Source organism: Lycium ferocissimum, chromosome 6 (assembly GCF_029784015.1).
Source record: "Lycium ferocissimum isolate CSIRO_LF1 chromosome 6, AGI_CSIRO_Lferr_CH_V1, whole genome shotgun sequence".
Lineage (NCBI taxonomy): Eukaryota > Viridiplantae > Streptophyta > Magnoliopsida > Solanales > Solanaceae > Lycium > Lycium ferocissimum.
In genome coordinates this window covers 1540059-1557482 of record NC_081347.1, presented here as the reverse complement: position 1 = coordinate 1557482, position 17424 = coordinate 1540059, and the positions used below count along the sequence as shown (strand labels likewise).

At 31.9% G+C, this 17424-nt stretch overlaps 2 protein-coding genes across 3 annotated transcripts; one reads left to right on the top strand and one right to left on the bottom strand.

Moving 5' to 3' along the window:
* Positions 1–4674: 4674 nt before the first annotated feature.
* Positions 4675–7990, bottom strand: LOC132058834 (zinc finger protein 4-like). 2 transcript variants are annotated; one of them, XM_059451204.1, is made up of 2 exons: positions 7253–7990; positions 4675–5710 (listed from the first exon to the last, which is right to left on the bottom strand). In XM_059451204.1, the coding sequence occupies exon 2, from the start codon at positions 5638–5640 to the stop codon at positions 4906–4908; it is 735 nt and encodes a 244-aa protein (XP_059307187.1). In that variant the 5' UTR covers positions 5641–5710; positions 7253–7990; the 3' UTR covers positions 4675–4905. The 2 variants fall into 2 exon arrangements, with proteins under 2 accessions (XP_059307187.1, XP_059307188.1); XM_059451205.1 differs by lacking the exon at positions 7253–7990 and adding an exon at positions 5893–6905.
* A 7174-nt stretch (positions 7991–15164) lies between these two features.
* On the top strand, positions 15165–16405 carry LOC132060535 (ubiquitin domain-containing protein 7SL RNA2-like). Its single transcript, XM_059453550.1, has one exon. It carries the CDS (start codon positions 15546–15548, stop codon positions 16380–16382), a length of 837 nt encoding a protein of 278 aa, XP_059309533.1. The 5' UTR covers positions 15165–15545; the 3' UTR covers positions 16383–16405.
* Positions 16406–17424: the final 1019 nt, after the last annotated feature.

The following is a 17424-nucleotide window of genomic DNA, read 5'->3' as shown; positions in this document are numbered from 1 at the left end:
TTCGTCGTCCAATAAAAAAAATTGGACCCCCCATAAAAAAAAAAAAAAAAAATTTACGGCCCCATATTAATCAACCCCAAAAAAAAAAAAAAATTTTTTTTGGGCCCCATATTAATCAACCCCTAAAAAAAAAATTGTGGGCCCCATATTAAACAACATCGAGTATTTTTAATTGTGGGCCCATATTAAACAACATCGAGTATTAAAAAAGTGGTATCCAAAATCAGGGAAAAAAAAGTAGACCCATATTAACAAAATCAAGCAATATTGAAAAAAAAAGTGAATCATATTTTTTAACAAACATCGTTAAAAAAAATGTGGGCCCCATATTAAACACGATGCGTATTCTAGAAACACTAATATAATAAAGATTTAGATACGAAGCACAAACTACAATGTTATATTAATCGTAATAAAAATTTTTTTGGGCCTCATATTAATCGAGCCCTAAAAAAAAAAATTGTGGTACCATATTAAACAACATCGAGTATTAAAAAAAAGTGGAACTCACCATATCCAAAATCGGGGAAAAAAAGTAGGCCCCATATTAACAAAATCAAGCAATAAAAAAAAAAGTGAATCCCATATTTAAAAAAACAAACACTGTTAAAAAAAATGTGGGCCCCATATTAAACACGATGCGTATTCGTAGCAAACACTAATATAATAAAGATTTAGATACGAAGACAAATTACAATGTTATATTAATCGTATTTTGAACATAGTCTATATATATAAGGCCCCATATTATGATTAAAAAAAAGTGAAAAAAAGAACTCACCATCTCCAAACTCATGGAAAAAAATAAAGTGGACCCCATATTAATAAAATCAAGCAATATTAAAAAAAAAAAAAAATTGAACCCCATATTAAAAAAAAATATAATATTAAAAAAAAAGTCAGATTTTTTTATTCGTAAAGAAACACTAATATAATAAAGTTTTTTACGAGCACAAACTACAATACAATGTTATATTAATCGTGTTTTGAACATAATATATGTATATATATTATATATATAAAAATGGTAAAACTAATAAGTCCAAAAAAAAAGTGAAGACCCTATACTAAACAACAGTGCAATATATATAAAAAAAAAAAAAAAAATTGGAACCCACTATCTCCAAACTCATAAAAAAAGTGGAACAATAAAAAAAAAAGTGACCCCATTCTTAGTAAACACTAATATAATAAAGTTTTAGATACGGAAAGACAAACTACAATGTTATACGTTTGAACATAATATATATATATATATATATATATATATAATCACCATTGATTAAGACTAAACTATAAGATCGTTAGTATATATATATATGCAAGTCAGAATATAGCCTCCCCTAGTAGTACACTAAGCTAGTATGAGTACTTTCATTTTCTTCTTTCATAGTTTCGTTAAACTATAATATTCGACGTTTTTGCTAGCCATGGTGTCATATTTTTTGTAAAATATTATTCTTTTTTTGACATTTAATATTATTCTATTGACAACATATTTTCTGGTCACAATGTCTCACCCGCAACTAGGGGGTGCAAGGGGTCATCCGAATTTCATTCGCTAAAAAATTACACAGTATAAACGTCAAAATATTTTTTTATGTGTATATAATAAATGTTGAATCTCTTTTGCTTCTCTTTATGTTTACTTCTTTATATTTGAACCTTTTTAGTAAAAACTCACAACGGCAAAAACGTTTTGTATAATTCTATTCAAATTCGAAGGTATATGAATGAGTCTTAATTAATGCAGCAGTCACGTTGTTTTAATATTTTTTTTTTTATAAAAATTATTACATGGAAGGAAGAGAAATGATCAAAGAAGAACGTGAAAGTGAAAATCGAACTCACGTTTGTAACTTGAAAGACTAAACTATAAGTCTGATGGTATGCAATACTGAAGATGATTCATTCTATCAATGAGTCCTTGTTTTTTAATAATCATCTGATGTATTTGAAATTTACTGATTTGATTAATTAATTCAGATTCGCGTCGTTAGGTCATTTAAGGTGAAAGTGCTTTCATGTTTTTCCATTCTTGATGCTCCAACCTGAAACCTCTAGCTAAAAGTGGAGGGTCCGTCCATACCACGACACCCTATGTGGTGGAATATTCTATCTATCTAGATTAAGTATTATTTTCTCCAATTGGAGAAAAAAAAAAAAAAGAAATTTGAACCACCTGGAGGAGGGACTTTTGCTAGAAGGTCGTTTGATGGGGGCGGCTGATTTTGTTTTAATAGAATAAAAATATATTGCATGTTCTGATCATAGTGTATTTTTTTTGTTGCTCATACCACTAAATTTATATTTTAAGAAAAACATGAAAATGGTAGCTTCCAAATATATTGTATATTTCAGTGACGTAACCTATTAAGTCCTTACCTTGGTGTAAACACCTAGTACATGTAGATTTTTATCCTTGCCGTATGTCGTATTCAAATTTACAAGCGGTCATGTTCTTTGCTTCCTTAACTAGTTTCTCAAAATTGGACCATTGGCCTGTCTTTTTTAAACGTTACATCATTGGGTTATAAGATTTTTTGCATTTTTTCCTCGTTTTTTGTAGTGCCAACATTAAAGAGTCTTTGTTCATTTTCTTTTTCTCTAACAAAGAGTAGACGGTCCAACTAAACAATAATTTATGTGGAATTATTGAAATTTGAACTCGTGACGGCTCAGTTACGGCTCAGTTATTGTAATAGTTTGTAGCCATTACTGGCGTATAATCAGTGTTAATCAGGTGTATACGCTAATTATCCACAAATTATACAGTAGTACGGTATTACACTATACATGGACTAAAATTTGAAATAAATAAAGATTAGAAAATATTTTTTGTTGTGACTTTGTTGACCTTATGTATAATGTAAAATCCCCTAAATTTACTATTGTAGCTGGCCCAAATTATCATTTTGCTTGCACATTATGGTCGTACAGTTAGACCACTCTATAACAGTTTGTAACAGTCATGTTTTGTGCAGAACCATTTTTTTATGTTATGATATATCATATATTCTTTATAAAAGCATTTTGCTATAGCAGTCAAAAAGTATCGGGACAAAAAATGCCGTCATAGAAAGGTTTCACTGTATATATAATAAGTCAACTGGTATGATAGTAGCTAGAAGCACTATGAGTATATAATTGATGACAATTTGGGAATGAGTATACAGTCTGGACAGCCCAAAAAGAAGTCCAAATTGGCTTAGTGAGACAGTCATTATTAGTAGTTCAATTTTTCCAAGTCAACCGTTGACAACCACTAATGGAATAATTACATCAATTTCGAGTAACAAATTTTCTCGTGCTGCACCAAGAACAATATCCCATTTTGGTGCATCGAATCGAGTTCAGATAAATGTGGTTCGGCCCTTTTCCGGATCCCATATATGGTGAAAGATTATCGCATCGAGCTATCTTTTAATACATTCCCATTAAAAGATGTTAGTGCAGTCATGAGTAGGGCTAATAATTCCTCTAATGCAGAGTAGTTGAACCATACACGAGATTTTCACCTCATACCGGTCCTTGTTCAACGTAACTCTTCAAGTTCATTGCAGTTCTTTTACGCTTTCAAGAATCTAACCTTTCAATTCATCCCGAAGAGTAATTACGACCAATTTATCATGTTTTCATGTTCCAATCAAACAGTCCATTTCTAAAGTGGTCCTAGTATGCTTTCAAAACTATTGGAAAGTTAAATCATCTGGAGGTTTCTATTCTGTTTGTTGTCAAAATCACTAGTTCTACGTACAGAATATTCAGCATTAAAAGGGCCTACCACTTGTGCAAGAACTTGCCTAGGAATCTTTCATAACACTGTGTTCACACCTCTGATAATAAAGTTTTTATCACGAAAGATTGCGGTGGAGTGGTAAGTATTTTTCCGTACTTAACTAGAAATCTCAGTTTCGAGCCCTAGGCATGAAGTCGCCTTTGGTAGGAAGCACTTTACCTCTATGCGGACTTTCCGGCGCAAATTCAGATTTAGTCGAACCCCGATGCGGGTACCAAACACCGGACCGGAAACCAAAAAAGAGTGATAAGAATGTCCTAACTAGTACAGGTACAAGAATGTCCTAACTAGTCCAGGTACAAGAACCTTCCTACGACCTTCCAAACTGAGAGTTAATGTTGTACTAGGATTTCTAGTCTGTCGTGTAATTCCATTTTCACAAGTTGCACAACAACAACAGTAATGTATTCTGAGAATTCGTCGTAAATTTACTAGTTTTACACTGGCTGGTACCCTACCACAACCCTCCTCTTTCAGATATCCTTGGGACTGCAATATGAGCATGCTCACACAGGCGGAGTACAACACGTAATATACATATTCACAAGTGACACATGTATTATACATACAAACACAAACTCTCTGATAAACTTTGATCTTCAACCATTGAAAATATGACCGATCAATGCTCTTCTTTTTCTGGAGTTCTCAATCCAAGTAACCCTTCAACATGGTTTTGCTTTCTCCGTGCTTAACATGTAACGGCTACAAAGACTATTCCCTAGCGATAAAACATATTGTTCTATGCATGACTTTTCATAACTCAATGTTGTATGTGCTTGAGGCTGTCTTCATGTAAGCAGATACTCGAAAGTATCCCATTTGCAATTAACATAAACTTGCCTAGTCATTAACACCCTCACGCACACACATAGTTATATCGTCGATACTTAAAAGTAATGCAATCTTATAAGAAGCGAATACCAAGTCAGATAACCATTACAAGTCATAACTAATACATTCAAATTGTAAAACAATCTTCTAATGTCCTAATCACACTAGCCTGAGCAAGCATTGTGGCATTGGAAAAGTTCTATTTCTCAGTATCCACCCTTAGGACAATATATTTTACTGTACAGATAAAGCAAGAAAACTAAATGAACTTCTCAAAGCCTCAGGGTGAGATCTGGTGCAATTGGTTCATCTTTTTCAACATATGGAGTCAATGTGACATTTGAACATCCAGCAAGAGCAAAATTAGCATGAGAGATACCGGGATTTGTCACTTGACGAAAACTGCCAGGCCATAGTAATTGATCAGCCTCATCATTTTCCATGTACAATGGTGGACTCTGGCGATTACCATACTCAAATCTCGAGCTTGTTTTAAAATCGAGTGGCCTCATCGGCCCCTGGTGTAGTGAAGAATGGGCTTTGATCCCTAAAGACCTTATTGTAGATCCGTGCAACGGCAAAGACGCCAAATTAGTATACCTTTCTGAGAAAACGCTCATTCTCATAGCACGTTTCGCTAGTGTTCGTTCTCTTTTATGTGCATTCTGGTGTCCACCAAGTGCCTGTGAACTATAGAATTTTCTTTGACAGAAATTGCAATTAAAAACTCGTTGAAATCCTGGTCCTGACACTGTAGTTTGTGTAGTTGGAAGTTCATTGCTGCTTTCACTTGTGCTTGATACTGAAAAACCGCCTATCGAATCCTGGCTAAGAGACAAGTCAAGTGACACAGGTTCTGAACTTAACTGAGTGAAATCTATAACTCTGTTCTTGGAAGTATCGGTGAACGTTTCGTCGGTACATATGTTAGAAGCTACTTGGCTAGTAATATCAGAATCATCTTCAAACAAGGCCTCAACTTCAAGATTGAATCTTGGTGTTTGCATCTTTGGGTAAGTATTAGGAATTTAGGAACTTACACTGTCTTATGATCAATTGAAACAATTTAACATTGTCCTGCATATGACAAGTAAAAGGGGTTAGTTAAGTAAACATATACTATAAGTTTAATGCAAGTAAAGTTCTTTTTTGCCATTTTGTAATATCTTCAACAAGGGATAAAGGGAAGAACTTTTAATGGAAAAATGAAGGCAGATAAAAACATAAAAGTGTTTTATTGTGTGGGATAAATCTCTTACATATAATTCAGTTGTCTCTTTTGCCTTCAATTTTAATGCATTGATCTCGCTTCACTTCCTCAGTAAAATGTGATCAACTATCTATTTTGTTCACTTTGTTGTTTAAGTTGCAACATATTAGAACTCAATGAAACAGCAAGAAGTACAACTCAAACCATCAGAAAATACAAAATATTATGAAATCTTAGTATAACAAAGAACAAGAAAGAACAAGGGATTATGACACGCACACATATAAGTGAGACTTAACACTAAGATGTACCAATTTAGGATCACTTTCCAAAGGTCTACAACACCATGTATAAGCTAACATAGTCATTGAGAGACTGAGATAAGTGTTTAACAAATCCAACTTAACAACAACATGTATAAGCTAACATAGTCATTGAGAGCCTGAGATAAGTATTTAACAAATCCAACTTTCACAAGAGTTGGTCGCAAAGTAAAGAATTATTTTTCTACCATCCATAACTCTATCAACTTAAGTCTACTGACTAAATATGAGTTATTTTATACTACAACAGCAACTACTAGTCAGTGGCAAAGTGAAGAATTTCTCTAAGGGTGTTCAAGGTTTAATATATATATGTATAAAAATAAATTTTGGCCTATATACACAATATATTTCTATATACCACCCTTCACTTTATGTGGTTACGCAACTGACTACTACTACACCTGAATTCCAAGCAATTTGGAATCAGCTATATGAGTCCTCACTGTCCATGTCACTCTGTTTAAACTAATCTCTATCATATTTGACTTGTTATCTAAATTCAAAAATATTATCAAAACATGATAAGCTGATTGAGGAAAGAGATACAACAAAACACAACTCTTGTTGATATTAGATCTTTGTTCCACAAAGGCTAAAAAGGCTAAAGAAATTCTTAGTATAACTAACTTCCACAAAAGTATATAACTCCAATAATCAAGAGACATCCATTTTTTTATATTTCCAGGGGCAAGAAAATTGCATAGGATAATGAAACATTTTCCTTTTTATGAACTTAATTAACCTCCATACAAGAGGAAACAGCTGCAAGAAAATTGCATAGGATAATGAAACATTTTCCTTTTTATGAACTTAATTAACCTCCATACAAGAGGAAACAATTTTATTTCAAGATTTGAAACAAAGGATTAATGAAGAATACATAAGGTAATTAACACAAAGCTAGTTTATTAGTAAAACTAAGCCACAAAAACCTATGTTGCCAGAACTCTCCATTGCTGCAACCATATTGAATCCTCAAAAAATTCTACTTTTGGAGGATATAACACACCCCTGTTGACATTTCTGAATAATCCGAGCAACATAAACACAAATTAGAAGAACAGCACAAGAAATCAAACTAACCAGCTTCTTCTTGTTGTTGACTTGTAGTGGTAATAAAACTAGCTAGTGATAGGACTTCATCAAGGACAAAATATGGTGCTGTTTAATTTCTAAGGGCCACTTCAAAGTATACATGGAAAAGGGGAACTTTGGGGAATTGAAGAGTGGAGTTGTAGGTGTCTTCTTTTTTATTGTTTATACTAATTTAAATTATGGGAAAGCTAAGGACAATGGTGGGACATCAGAGGGTCAGAGTAAAGATGGTTATAGTGGGTGTAGAGTTTAGTAAAGAATAAGGGAAAAAAAAAAAAGTACAACATTTGCTTATAGAATATGAAACATGACAGAACAGAAAAAAAAGTACAACATTTGGTTATAGTATATGAAACATGACAGAACTCGGATTGTATGTTTGTTAACATTTTGGATTTGTTTCTAGAAAGGATTTATATTTATATATACTGACAATATAAAAAAAAAATACTATACGTTACTAATTTCACTTTTTATTTATATTACTTGTAAAAGGTTAGAGGGTTAGACGAGTGGAATGAGGGAATGCGGCTTGTCGACAAAAACGAAGAGTAGCCTCCCTAGAATTAACTGAATGAATTCACGGATAATGATCTCAGCCAATATATGCAAAGATTATAACACACAAGATGACTCCGGTGAAGACGCAAGCAAAGCTGGAACTCGGATGTTTATATTTCATCAAAAAAAAAAAAAAAAAACGTTGGTAAGAAGGCTGTTCGAACGTGCATAAATTAAAGTTAAACTCATCAAAAGAAAATAGAAATAACTTTGAAGGAAGCAAAACAGTTTATGAGATTTTATATTACAAGTCCATTCATGTTGTTAGTCCCACAAAGATTCTCAATCTGTCTTCCACTTTTCTCTCTCAATCTGTGCCCACTTTTAAGGGTTTCACAAAAAGAGATGTAACTCAGGTTACCAGTCTTCATGTCCCCCATGTCTCTAATTACCATAACATATCTAATTTCATTCATTCACAGATTTTCTTAAGACAGTTATACGTAGTTATCTACAATTTAATGTGGTGTAGCAGATTGTCTACTTTATTTTCAAGATTTTTAATTTCACTTAGATTAGTTACATGTAAGTTATTTTTATTTGATTTAATGAAATAAAAATTATTTTGTAATTTCAGTACCCTTTGAACTTGATAAACTTCTTTGATTGGGGAACACGATGAAGATAAAAAAGAAAAAGGAGAGATTCTTGGCATGCAACAAAAGTACCTTTAGAATATTTCGTTTTAAAAATGCTTACTATAATATTTTTATCATTACAAAATGTATGTCATTAAGAATAGAATATAAAGTTAAAGAATTCTTAGATATATAAAATTTTGGGACCGACTATAAAAGAAAGAGCATCTTATAAAATGTGACAATTTTTCTTCTGTAAAATGTGACAACTTTGTGTATCCCTTGATTCTTCTCTTCAAATTATTTATCTTTATTCAAGGAACGAACTAAGGTGTTTCTTGAATGAAAGATGTTGTAACCTTCATATCAAAAAGTCGGGCAACCTCGAGTTGATCTTGAACAAGTTTGGTTCAACTTAATTTTGTATAAATTTGATTGAATGAAATTTTCATGTCTACAATATCAGATAATATACAATATACATATAGTATCTTTTGCCAATTTTTCCAATTCATTATTCTGATCTTTGAGCAAACCCATGATCTGATCCAGTGCTATTTTCACCAATCTCCATGACTTGATATCCCCAAGAACACTTTTAATATTTAGCCTAACCTTAAACCCCACATCCTAGGTTAGTTTTAAAAATTTTAATGTGAAAATAATTTTTTTATAAAAAATTATTTGTTCCCTAAGTCTATCACAAGACTTACACGTGACTCCGTAACACCCAACACACTAATCACAGATTAAAAATAGAGTTTAGCCTTAATCCCAAAAATTACCGACAGCTGCACGTTGCCCGCCGCTTGGCACGTGGCTCGAGGCAGTTTCTTTTGGTGAGAATAAAATAAATAAAAATATCTCGTTGAGCTTGCTTCTCGTGAGATTATATAAATAAATGAATTTAAGGGAAAAAAAAATTAAATTCGAACTAAACTTCGATTAAGTGGCCACTTTGACGTACTACAGCTAATTAAGATTTATTAATGTACTCACTCATCTGTTGCCCACCACCTCGAAAAGCAAATCCACTTAAGTAAATTATTCTAGTTTCTTTGTTCTTTAATTTTTTTTTAAATAGATGGTACTGATCCAAAACTTATTATACTAAGTTAAATACAGGTTTTGCTTTGATGAAGATAAGTTATTGTAAGGCAAGGCTCTTAATTAATTTTTTTAATTAAATAATAATTAGGTATAAATTCTTCCACTAAGTTCTGGTAGTGCTTGCTTTTGTACATTCACATGCTTTGCTTTTAATATTTCAGGCTAATGAACTATAGACATATGGAACCAACAAAGGTTCGGTGAAGTGGCAAGTACTCATCATTATTAGTAAGGAATCTTGGGTTTGAATTTTTGGAGTGCATTCGCCTATGGTCGTGGTGGAGAGCGTTTTACCTCCAAATGAAACTTTTCAACGTAAATTCGAATTAATCAGCGCCAAAGTGAGATACTGAACACCGGAGTAAAAAAAATCTATAAACATATGGCATGTTTAAAAAAAAAATGGGGGTCTGCCTTTAAGTGTATATATTTCACAAGAAGAACTTGTTGGATCCCCAATAGATATTAGATCCTCCAATTTGTTGGGTGGGGTGGGAAGGTGCAAACTTATCCACACGAGTTTTTACACCAAATCAATAGATTTATTCCTCTGCTTGTAAATCTTCGCAAATTTAAAGAATTATCAGTCATTACATCATTTAAGTATTCATGTGTTATGTTAAGTTTGTATTGTTTCTCTATATATGAAGGTGATTTAGTTCTTCAAACAATCTAAATTTAACACATTTTGAATATAATGAGATAAAAATACACATTTTAACTAATTGGAGGTTAAATGTACTTAGTCATGAAACACGATGATCAAGATTATAATTTACCGATAATTAGGACACCAAATATTGTTATCCCGATCTATAATAAAATAGCAGCACTGCACGTTTAAAAAATCATTACATATATTCCTCAACAATTATTTGAGTAGTAACTCTTGGTTATTCTTTTTTTTTTTTTTTTTTTTTTTTGTTTGTTTGTTTGTTTGTAAAAAGGTTGTTATTAATAATGAACTGTTAAAGAAAATATATGTGAGGCTCTAACAAATTCATAAACTTGCCAGGAGCATTTTTAGTAATGACGATTTGTATGTTGATGAGGTAATAAGTATAAGATTTAATTTAAAGATGTCTAGTCTAAAAATCCGAAATTTAATTTAATTTATCTTAGAAGAGAAAATATTTAAGCATTGAAATGAAATGGGGTCGAATAAGGCGGAGCAAATATAGAGAATTAATCATGTCATATAATTAAACTTCATCTTTTTATAAATACCACAAGCCAATGGATAACGTCCTCTAAAAACTTATTTGTGCTCGGTATTTACATTAAATTATGCTAATTTATCACGGTTAAGGGATAAATTGCGAATTAAGGTAAAAATGTCTATTAATTCACTATGATTTAGTGACAACAATGTACATGAAGACGAGCGTGACATGTATTTATTGTGTAAACACATGGTACATATTAGGTTTTACCCGTATATAATCGGATGTATCAACTGGTCCATTTGTATGCTAATGAATTACATAACTTAAAATGTTGAATCACAATTATTTTGTCCAAAAATGAAGAAATTAACACCATGTGCAGCTAAGCTTTTGCCCATTAATAATTTCAGGTATCAACCTGTCCGCTTCTATGCTAATGTATTAATGACATTCTTAAAATGCTACATATTTATTAATCTTGTCAAAAAGGTAAAGAGGAAAAAAAGAAGTATACAAATAAGTTTTTTACCTATGTATAATTGCATGGTTTTCAATTAGTGTCTTGCCTGTTTCTCTAGTTAGAAATCATCTAATCAAGCTGCTCATGTTTTAGCTAGGACGACTGTTTTCATGTCTGGAATTCGGTGGAATGGGGGTCTGTCCCACCATCCTTTATTTCCGATGTACTCGCTTTTGAATTTGAGTAATAATTGAGAAGACAATTTTATTTTATTTTATTTTATTTTTAAAAAAGGCAAATCTTTTTGACCTATGTAAAATTGCATATATCAACTTGTCCATTTGTGTGCTAATGAATTAAGGACATTCTTAAAATGCGGAATATTTTATTAAACTTTCAATCACAATTATCTTTTCACAAAAGTAAAGAAATTAAATATGCTAGGAACGAAATATTGTATTTTAACAAAAAAGAAAACCAATTTAAAGAATGTGAAAAAAAAAAAAAATGATTGCTCATGCATAGAGATGGCAATAGGGCGAGGTGGGGCGGGTTAAGTCTTCCCCTCTTCCCCTACTAAGGTTTTGTCCTGCCCTGCCCCGTTTAACTATCTGTCTCATTTAGATTTAGCCCTGCCATGCCTCATTTAGGCTTGTTTAGCTCCGCCCGGTTTAGCCTCTATTTATATGTTCTTTATTTTTGTTACCAAAATTAGATGTTTGTTTCAATTTAATCCTTTAAAAATCATCTTCAGTTTTTTTTTTTTTTTTTTTTTTTGTTGGCAATTTTCTAATTTATTAGTAGTTGCTTATTATTTGGTAATGGTACTTGTATAATATTAAACAGTTTGATTTCGTAACCATTCTCACATGAATTATTTTACTAAACCCAATTTTATTTAATTTTTAGCTCACAATTTAAAGTGTGATATAGAAAATTATATTGCTCAATCTAATTTATAAATATCCAAGTAGATTATAGTTTTTGTACCACATAAAGTCTAAACTTTTATAAAAATCCAAGTAGACTACTACTCTTCCTGCTTCCGATGCATTTAGCGTTATTGTTCATTAAGTTTCAAACTTAGATTTAGTGGGGAAGAATATGTTAGCAACGGTTATTCTCCATTGAGATAAATTACTGCAATAAAGATACGAGAGGATCTCAATGATTTAACTAAAATGGTTATTCTCCATTGAGATAAATTACTGCAATAAAGATATGAGAGGATCTCAGTGATTTAACTAAAATATTTTTTTGTTTTAATCTATATTCTACCAAGATTAAAGAGATAAAGAATAAAAGTATAACATAATTAGATACTCCAGAGATTTGGAGATCAAGACATCCTATACCAAAACAAATCTTAATCTTCAAAGGCCAAACCTATAATCCTTGACGACCATTCCGAACGTTCATTATCGTAGGATCCGAACCCGACAAGCGGGGGCGGCTCAACATATTTAGTGGCCTAAAGCCACATTATATTAAGAGGCCTTAAGCTTCTTTCTATAAAATTTAAAAAATCTTTGACATTTCTTAAATTATATTAAGTAATATTGTTTAATAACCGGTTTCCTCTAATAGTTGTTTTCCTGTTAACAATATCACCGATTCATTTAATCTTTCTTGAGATATAAGATAAAGAGCTCCTTTTTGAGATTGTATACAAATTTCATTTTTTCACGTCCTTCTTTTTTGAGTTTTGAGTGACTTGATTGATATTTTCTAGTTGCTATATTTGAATTTTAGCATGTAATAAAAAAGAATACACTTATGGAGAAAAGTATAAAAAGACAACAAATGTGAAATTAAAAAAAAAAAAAAAAAAAAAAAAAAAAGAAAGAAAGGCAATAGAAAGCTCGGTCAACAGGGCATGATTTTAGAAGTTGGTAATTTAGTATAAAAATAAACTTTTATAACTTCAATTTGCTATATTTTAAGCAGGTTTATCTATAAATATTCTTTGGATGTTTTTATGATAAAAATATTTAGTATAAAAACTTAAACTCTTTGAGACAACAGATAGCTTAGTAGGAAGAAGAAGAAAAATAAAAATTATGAGAAAGTAAATCAGAGAAAGAGGATTATTCATGAGAGAATGTAATATTGTCTAACCGTGATTACTTGTTACATTGCTAAACAGTTTTATTTCCTTTCTGAAGAGCTTGTATATCATTTTATCTTACAATATTCAATATTTTTCTTAAGAACTTAATCATAAAACTTAGTACCACTAATAAAAAAATGGGGCCTCCAAAATGTGGAGGCCTAAAGCCTTTGCTTCAGCAGCTTGGCCCTTTAGCCGGCCTTGCGGACAAGAATAACATCATCGAGACAGAATATTCGTCGTCTCCGGCAAGGAAAATCCAACTCCTCCTCAAGATGCCGACATCAAAACTGGGCGTCGCCTTATGGCAGTGGCAGAGCCAGGATTTTCATCTAGGGGGTTCCAAAATATGAAGAAGTAAATACACGAAGAAGCCAACGGGGTTCAACATCTACTATATATACATAAAAAATTAAAAAAAAATTAAAAAAATTAATCTTGTATATACATTGTAATTTTTCGCCGAGGGGGTTTAAATGAACCTCCTGGAGCCTACCTAGCTCTGCCTCTGCTTAGGGTGGACATTACGAATAGTGCTCAAAGGGTAAAAGAGAGAATTCATGAGATGGAAAGCGTACAAGTGAGTAAATTAGTCATGCATGCGAATGCAATCAAATTGAACGATTTCAAATAATTCTGAAATCGATATTAGTATCAGGCCTAGTATTATTGTGTCTGCAACCATAACAACTACTTCTACGGGAGGGCAATTTGCAGGATTGCCCTTCGCTGGGGTGGTCTTTAATTTTTACCCCTCAAAATGGTGGTCTTTAAATTTTGCCCTTCAGGCAGAAATTCTGCCTCGCGAAATTCTGCCTTGTGATTTTTTATTTTTTTTTTACTGAGTTGGGGTTCGAACCCACAACCTCCGGATATTAAACGAATGACAAAATTTAAAGATCACCAATTGCCAAGCAAAAATTAAAGAGTACCCCAAATGAAGGGCAATCCGCGCAAAAAAAAGTCTTTTGGGGATCGTCGGTGAATGACGGGAATGGACCGAAGAAATTAAAGATAAGTTTTTGTTGAATGACAGGAATGGACCACAAGCCAATGGATACTGTCATCACATTCACCTGTAAAAACTTAATTATCCGCACCCGATAACTATATTATACTTAATGTTGATTCACTAAAATTAGTGGTCTAAAGCTGGATTTTAGTAAGAGGCTTTTTATCATACTTGTTCTTTTTAGTACTGTAGTATTATTAAAAGAAATAAAGTATTTAACTTCACATAATATTATAATTATTATTAATTATATTGTAAGAATTAATTTAAGTTGATAAGATGTTAGTCATGTGTTTGAAATACATTATAATGTTAACAAGTATTAAGTCTTTTTTTCTTTCCATTTTAAATAATGATTTTTTTACTTACTCATTTTAATTTGTCTAAAAACTTCAACATTATCAAAGTGAAAATAAAATCATATATTATTGATAAATTTTGGAGGCCTAAAGCAAAGGCTTTACTAGCCTCCCCTTGAGTCACCCCTATTATATCATACTAATTTATCATGATTAAGTGATAAATTTAGATAGCGTGTATTAATTAACTACTCCTTTTGTCTCAATTTATGTGTCATAGTTTTAATTTTCGAGAGTCAATTCTATATTTAGATCGTGAGTTCGAACATAGAATCTTTAGTTTTTTGCAACAAAATTTATACGTAAAAAGTAATATAAGTTACATTAGTTAACAATTCAAAATATTTGAAAGGCATGTGAATAAATTGATGTCAAGGAAAAACTTGTTTTTCGAAATCCAAACACTGCCACATGAATTGGGATGAAGGGAGTATGATTTAGTAATAACAAGGGATATAAGACATGTGTTGTGTATGATTTAGTAATAACAAGGGATATAAGACATGTGTTGTGTATTCATTAGGTTGGTGTAAATATCGGGTACAAATATTATCCATGAGTAATCAATCCCAAATAGCAACTTGTCCATTTGTATGCTAATGAATTAATGACATTCTTAAAATGCTGAATATTTTATTAAATGTTGAATCACAACTATCTTGTCAAAAAATTAAAGAAATTAAATATGAGATTACACAACTGATCTTGTAAAAAGAAAAAAGAAATTAAAGAATGTGAAAAAAAACAAATGACTGCTCATGCAATATCGGATATTGTTGTAACTATCCATAGATTTAGTAGCAAAACCAAATCTTCTTGAATCTTCCTTCACCTATATTTAGGGTAACCTATTTGTATTAATTTAAACTGTGAAAGTTTTATTTTTGACTAAATTTAGACTGAACAAGTTACACTAAACGTGTAAATGGATGTGTTCTTTCAACCAACAAAAGGAAGGCCATTTGCAATTGAAGTTGGCTATTTTGACACTATTTTAGAGATCAAAGACAAAATCCAAAGAGATCAAGGTATTCCTATTCCAAAACAAACCTTAATCTTCAAAGGTAATGTCCTAGACGACCACCTGAATGTTCATTATTCTGACATCCTCGACCGTTCTCATATTCAACTCGTCGTAGAATCCGAACCTGACAAGAATAATGGGATCAAGGAGGAACAGGCATTGTCTCCTACGAGGAAAATTCAACTGCTCCTCAAAATGCCAACATCCAAAATAAGTGTCACCTTAGAGGTAGACGTTACGGATAGTGTTAGAAGGGTAAAAGAGAGAATTCACGAGATGGAAGGTGTGCATGTGAGTAAATTAGTCATGCATGCAAATGGAATCGAATTGATTGATCATCAGAGCCTTCAAGATTATGGACTTTCAGATAATTCTGAAATTAATGTTAGTGTTAGGCCTAGTATTATTGCATCTGCAGCAACAACAACAACAACAACTTCTTCGGGATCATCAGTGAATAATAATGGGAACGGACCGAAGAAATTAAGGATTATGGTTTTGTCGAAATGTGGTACGAAGAAAATTCCGATCGAAGTTAATCCGTCAGACAATGTGGGATACTTGAAGAAAGAGTTGCAAAAATTGAACCAAAAATTGGAATTAGAGCTTCCACAAGAAGGGTATTTTTTTATTTATAAACAAAATGTGATGGATGATGATCGTTCATTTAGATGGCATCATGTTTGTCAAGGTGACACTATTGAGATTTTTAATGGTAGTGTCACAGGTGGAGCTTAATTTTCTTTTCTTTTTTTCTTGTATTTTTTCTATTGGTTTAAAGTTTAATAAAAATATAAACAAAAGAAAGATAAATCTTGTATGTGTTGAATGTGCTAAAAATTGCTTATATAATCAGGTCACTTGTTAGAAAATTACAGATAAATCTTGTATTACTATAATTGGTAATATGATAAAAATGATAACTAACCTGTCATCACATAATAAAAATCAAATACAAAGATATTTTTATTATTGGCCTAGGAGTAGCTTTAATTGTCCCCGGTGATGTCTCTGGTGAAGAGGTTCTTGAGAATTTACTAGCCCAAAATAAGAAATTTTGGAGTTACAAAAGATAGTTATCACTTATTAGAGACTCCAATGGGGAATGGAAAGAGGGGTTTTCCTGCCACATTTTATCGAATTCGGTATTTTATGCTGAACTGATTGCACTATTCAAAGAATTAGAAGTGATTTTCACTACGAATTTGTATACGTTGATGATGAAAATATACTCTCAGGTTTTGAAAAATTTAATCGTCTCACCTTCACAAAATGTATTTTATTCATACATGTTGAATGATTGGGGGTTTCTTCTTGAGGTGATGAACGCTCACTGATAACTACACTCGTACGGAAGCTAACAAAGTGACACATTCTAGCAAATTATGGAACGATCTAGGATTCACATAGTTTACCTGGATTGGATATTATATTTTGGAACTCCCCTCTCATTCATGCTTTATTTACTTTTCATCAAAAATATTATGGGATTTAGTCATCATGATCAGTCCCTTTGTGAAGTGAATTATCTTAAATTAAATTGCATTTCATTAGCGGAAAAAACTTTATGATCATATCTGCCATAAAATAGGCAAAACAATAGATGCACAAGCCACTTGTTTACATGTCTTTTGGCCCCATTTTCAAAGTTCTCACTCTAGGATATTTAACCATCTGATTCACCATAAAATATTCTTTATCCTTAATACAGAATAGCAATCTCTTGAGTGATTGCATTGTTGTATGAACAAAGTAAAAAAAAGAAGAAAAATGGCATAGA